Below are 2,504 nucleotides of genomic sequence, written 5' to 3'. Positions count from 1 at the left end.
TCGACCACCATCACCGTGCTGACCGACCATGAGGTTGAGGCGATGTAGAGCAACAGCGGCTCCTTCTCGGCCGGTGCGGCCAGGACGGGTGTGGTGGAGAGCATGCGCTTGAGGTCCCGGAAGGCCTAGTCCGCCCGGTCGTTCCATTTGAACGGCGTCGTCTTCTTCATCAGCTGATACAGGGGCAAGGCCCTCTCGCCCAGCCGGCTAAGAAACCGGCTGACCGAGGCCAAGCAACTAGTGAATTTCTGGACATCACGCAGCCGAGCCGGCTTGCGCATGCGCTCGATGGCCTTGATCTTCTCCGGGTTTGCCTCAATGCCGCGCTCCGAGATGACGAAGCCGAGTAGCTTTCCGGCCGGGACACCGAAAATGCACTTCTCCGGGTTGAGCTTGACCTTGTACTCGCGCAGGTTGGCGAAGGTTTCCTTCAGGTCGTCGAGGAGCGTGAGGTGCTGCTTGGTCTTCACCATGATGTCGTCCACATAGACGTGGATGTTGCGGCCGACTTGCGGCAGCAGGCATTTCTGCATGCAGCGCTGGAAGGTGGCGCCGACGTTCTTTAGGCCGAACGACATGGTGATGTAGCAATACGCCCCGAAAGGCGTGATGAAGGACGTCTTCAGGGCGTCGGCCGGATCCAGCTTGATCTGGTGATAGCCGGAGTAAGCATCCAGGAAGGACAGGAGCTCACACCCGGCAGTGGAGTCGATGACTTGGTCGATCCGCGGGAGGGTGAACGGATCCTTGGGGCAGGCCTTGTTTAGGCTGGTGTAGTTGATACACATGTGCGAGGTCTTGTTCTTCTTTAGGAAGAGGACTGGGTTGGCCAGCCACTCGGGGTGAAATACTTCCATGATGAAGCCGGCCGCCAAAAGCTTGGCGACCTCTTCACCGATGGTTCTTCTCTTCTCTTCGGAGAAACGTCGTAGGGGTTGGCGGATAGGCTTGGCGTCCTTGCGGACATGGAGTTTGTGCTCCGCGTACTTCCTCGGGATACCCGGCATGTGCTTTGGAGTCCATGCGAACATATCCCGATTCTCACGGAGGAAGTCGATGAGCTCGCCTTCCTATTTGCTATCGAGGCGGGTTCCCACGACAACATACTTGCTGCAGCTGGGGTCTTTCGGGTTCAGCTTCACTTTCTTGGTCTCCTTGGAGGGCTTGAACGAGGCCTCGTCGGCCGACTCTTCGGCCGGGATCAGCGCGGCAGACGTCTCGTTGGCCAGGGTGACGACCCGGTCGAGCTGGCGCCGCTCCTCAGCTATGATCGGTGACTTGGCCAGTTTGGCACCGTCTCGGGCGCACTCCAGGGACTTGCGGTAGTCACCGGTGATGGTGACAAGGCCCTTCGGACCCGGCCGCTTCATCTTCAGGTAGGCGTAGTGGGGGACCACCATAAACTTGGCGAGCGCGTGGTACGCGCTAGACAGGTCCACCACTTCAAACCAGATTGGCTCGCATCGGAAGTGGCTGCTGTCGCCGAAAAGGACGTCGAGTCGGACCCGGCCGATTGGAGAGCATGAGAAGTCGGGAACGATGCCGTGGAAGATCGTCCGGGTCGGCTCCAGGTCTTTGGCCTCGAGGCCAAGCATGGTCATGGTGTCGCGGTAGAGGATGTTGATGCTGCTGCCGCCGTCGATGAAAACCCGGGAGAACTTGCACGTGCGCTGAGGTGTGATGATGGTGGGGTTGAGGACAAGGGCGTAACCACCCGGGTTCGGCGTGACGGCCGGGTGATCCTCCCGAGTCCAGGTGACCGGGCGCTCCGACCAGTGCATGTACTCTGGCTTGGCCGTGACGACGGTGTTCACCTCTGCCGGAGAAGGCGTTCGCTGCGTTTGTCGTCGCCAAGGCTGGTGAATATGACGTAGGTCGCGTTCTGGGCCGGGTAGTCGTCGTCGCACATCCTGCCACCAGCCATAGGCATTGGTGGAGGCGAAGGCGGCTGCCCCGCTCGCGGAGCCGGGGTCGGAGGAGGAGGGATGTCGCCCCTCATGATGCGCCTGGTGATGGCGCACTGCCGAAGCTTGTGCGTGGACGGCCTTTGGCCGCTGTGGTGCTTGCAGGGAGCGTCGAGCATCTCCTCGAAGCACATGGCGAGTTGCCACGTCTTCTTGCCGGTCTGCCGGCGCTTGGCGGCCGGGTCGGTCGCGGGCGCCTGCTCGGCGGCCGCGACGAGCCGGTTGTCGTAGCGTTGGGCCGGCTGATCAGCCTTGTGTTTGTTGTTCTGCTGGTTGTGCTGCTGCCGGCTTCCTTCGCCGGCCGGCTTTGGAGGGGGAACCGGCTTTTCTTTGCCGGCTTCATCCAGTGCCACCTAGATCTTCATGGCGGAGTCGGCGTTGGCGTACCTGTCCGCCGTCACCATGAGTGCGGCCATGGTGGCCGGCTCGGAGCGCAAGAGCTTGTGCTTGAGGAGGGTGCCATCCCGGCACCCGTTGACGAAGTACTGGTTCGCCTGGACTTTGTGGACGCCCTCACAGCTATTCTGGAGCTCGGTCCAG

At 61.4% G+C, this 2,504-nt stretch overlaps 1 protein-coding gene across 1 annotated transcript; it reads right to left on the bottom strand.

Annotated features, from left to right (window-relative positions):
* Positions 1-1,070: 1,070 nt before the first annotated feature.
* On the bottom strand, positions 1,071-1,781 carry LOC109749901 (uncharacterized). Its single transcript, XM_020308841.1, has one exon. The coding sequence runs from the start codon at positions 1,779-1,781 to the stop codon at positions 1,071-1,073; it is 711 nt and encodes a 236-aa protein (XP_020164430.1).
* Between the last annotated feature and the right edge of the window lie 723 nt (positions 1,782-2,504).

This window comes from Aegilops tauschii, chromosome 3 (assembly GCF_002575655.3).
Source record: "Aegilops tauschii subsp. strangulata cultivar AL8/78 chromosome 3, Aet v6.0, whole genome shotgun sequence".
Taxonomy (NCBI): domain Eukaryota; kingdom Viridiplantae; phylum Streptophyta; class Magnoliopsida; order Poales; family Poaceae; genus Aegilops; species Aegilops tauschii.
This window is presented reverse-complemented; position numbering and strand designations above follow the sequence as displayed.